Source organism: Cibotium barometz, chromosome 51 (assembly GCF_041138505.1).
Source record: "Cibotium barometz isolate CiBa-2024 chromosome 51, ASM4113850v1, whole genome shotgun sequence".
In the NCBI taxonomy this organism is placed as follows: Eukaryota; Viridiplantae; Streptophyta; class Polypodiopsida; order Cyatheales; family Cibotiaceae; genus Cibotium; species Cibotium barometz.
The window spans coordinates 37,890,154-37,893,181 of NC_141096.1; the positions used below are offsets into that span (position 1 = coordinate 37,890,154).

Consider the following 3,028-nt stretch of genomic DNA (forward strand, 5'->3'; position numbering starts at 1 on the left):
GAGGGACTAGAGAGAGGCTCCACCCTGGCTTTTCTGAGCTGAGCTATCAAGGGGGAGCGCGTCACACGCTGGTACAGTTCCACGCATTTTGGCCCTTCTCCTATTTATCCGAGATGGTGGACTTCCGTGCCATTGTGTTTGTAATACGCTCTCTAAGTACTTGAAGCCAATCATGAGTACTTGCTGCAACGCATGTGCCAACAAGCCTTCTTTTGGTTTTGCCTTAAATTAAAGCTATCTAATCTGATTCTTTGTCCATAATTATTAGACGCGTAGATTAGCATGCAGACCATTTAATTGTTAGGGTAACTTGTGTGTAAATATGTAAGCGGAATACAGCCGCTGATAAGCGTCTTTTCATTAGCAATGTTTCACGAGTAATGCAGATCATTTATTTTTAATCTTAAGTTTTAAATCATCATTTTGAATTCAATAAATACATTAAAGTAACATCTGCATTTATGTTTGGCAGGTGAAAAAACAAATTACTGTAACCCTCAAAGTATTCATGTATTGTCAAGGGTGCCGCAAGGATGTCGTGAAGGCTCTTCGTCGAATGGAGGGTAGCAATATTATCCTTCTTCTTTTTCTCGCTAAGCTAACACAGTTGCTTGCAATTTTAATGATGCTAACCAATCACATAATTAATGTTTGATTGTAAATTCTGGTCATTTTATGCAGAGTGATTGTAAATTCTGGTCATTTTATGCAGAGCTAGACGATTTTAGTGTGGAACTAGATCAACAAAAGGTGACAGTTACAGGCACATTTAATTCAGATTGTGTGGTTAAAAGGCTGGCTAAGAAGTCTGGGAGAAGGGTGGAGCTTTGGCCAGGACCGATGGTGGACAAAAAGCCAGAGGTAGAGCCCACTACCTGCATGGACTATTACTTCAGTGATGAGAACCCAGCTGCATGCAGTATCATGTAAGAAATATACACCATATCTAGTTTCATGATGAAATGTACACGGCGTTTGATGTAACACCATATCTAGGTTGATGATGAAATACATACACCTTGACATACATGGTCCTCCACCACTCACTCTACAAAAACAAGAGGAGAGTCAGTTCTAAATTATGCACCCTAGTCCTCCAAGTCCCAGCTATGCAATATGCCATACATTAATGACTCCACAATGCCATGAGATTTTCCTCCACTATGTTTTTCTCACTTTGCCTTGTTTGCCTTTGGCAAATTTTGTAAGTTCTATGTGACCCAACATAGCATGCACAATAAATTCTAAGAAAACATAACAAGTGTCATGACTAATTTATTTTGTTGCCTTGATGATGAAATCAATGTCCGTAGGTTTGTCTACATGCATATATACATAAGATGTACATAGATACACATGTAAGAGTGTGCATGCATACATACATACATATATAAGAGTGTGCATACATACATACACATGTAAGAGTGTACGTGTATACATAAATATGTATGTAACAGTTTCCAATCTAGTGGGAAATCATGCAAGTTAAATCGTCAAAGATTCCCTCAAATATCTAAAATAATTTGCTAGTTTTAAAAGCCATTAGTAAAATATAAACTTCAGTTTTGAAAACAACTAAAATTATGTATTCTTAAATTTATCAATGAAAAAACCAAAAGCACCACTTTTTTTCTGAGGTCCTTTTTGGAACACCTTTACGATTGTAAACTCTTCACTTTCAAACTATTCTCAATTCAAAACAACTTAGTATTACGCGTAAAAGCAAGAAATGTACTATAAGTACAAGGTTAATGGACCCAATATTATGAAATTATTTTTTACAAAAAGAAGTGCCACATTTAGTAAGTTACTATGTATGAAATTTTAAACTTACCTTTTCATGCTAGAACTATATATGCAAGTCTATAAAGTTATCATTCCTATGATAATTTAGCAATAACTTGGAAGCTATATGATAGACAACAAACCTCCCGGAAGACATGCAAGACCTTAAACCCCCCCACCACTAACACACACACACACACACACATGTACACAGACTCACTTGACACACTTGTTCACTCACTCACTCAATTGTTTGCATGGGCATGAAGTGAGCTTTTGATAGAGCTAACTTTCTTAATCATTGTCTCTCTCTATCTCTCCCTCCATGTCTCTCTCTCTCTCTCTCTCTCAAATATCTAAAATGATCTACTAGTTTAAAAAACCATTAGCTTTAGTTTTGAAAACAACTAAAATTATGTATTCTTAAATTTGTCAATGAAAAAACCACAAGCACCACTTTTTTTGTGATATACTTTTTGGAACAACTGTACAATTGTAAACTCTTCACTTTGAAACTATTCAAAATTCAAAACAACTTACTATTACACGTAAAAGCCAGAAATGTACTGTAAGTACAAGGTTAATGGACCCAATATTATGAAATGATTTTTTACAAAAAGAAGTGCCACAGTTAGTAAGTTACTAAGTATGAAATTTTAAACTTACCTTTTCATGCTAGAACTATAAATGCAAGTCTATAAAGTCATCATTCCTATGATAATTTAGCAATAACATGGAAGCTATATGATAGACAACACCCCCCCAACACATGCAAGACCTTAAACCCCCCCACCACACACACACACAAACACACATACACACACGCACACACACAAATGTACACACACTCACTCAACACATTTGTTTGCTCACCCACTCAATTGTTTGCTCACTCATTCACTTGCTCACAACACCCTTTATGAGAATAACAAAGGACTTTGTCCAACCTCATAAGTGTAACCCGCTTTCTAATTATAGCATGGGCATGAAGTGAGCTTTTGATAGAGCTAACTTTCTTATTCTTTGTCTCTCCCTCTCTTTCTCTCTCTCTCTCACAACAATCTCCCCCAAACACACGCATGACCCGGATTACCACCGTAAACACCCACAAACACATACACACATGTGCACGTGTATACGTATATACGGAATTTATTTTGCCACGCCTTGATCATGAAATCAATGTAGATAGTTTTGTCTACATGCATATATACATAAGATGTACATCGATACACATGTAAGA

General features: G+C 36.4%; 1 protein-coding gene across 1 annotated transcript; it reads left to right on the top strand.

The window, feature by feature from the left end:
- Window positions 1-383: 383 nt before the first annotated feature.
- Window positions 384-1,252, top strand: LOC147609603 (copper transport protein ATX1-like). Its single transcript, XM_086787418.1, has 2 exons — window positions 384-563; window positions 713-1,252. Exons 1-2 carry the CDS (start codon window positions 509-511, stop codon window positions 928-930), a joined length of 273 nt encoding a protein of 90 aa, XP_086643544.1. The 5' UTR covers window positions 384-508; the 3' UTR covers window positions 931-1,252.
- Window positions 1,253-3,028: the final 1,776 nt, after the last annotated feature.

Coding starts and splice junctions, on each gene's coding strand:
- LOC147609603 (XM_086787418.1), top strand. CDS start 509: ATGTATTGTCAAGGGTGCCGCAAGGATGTCGTGAAGGCTCTTCGTCGA. Junction 564..712: donor GGCTCTTCGTCGAATGGAGG/GTAGCAATATTA, acceptor CATTTTATGCAG/AGCTAGACGATTTTAGTGTG.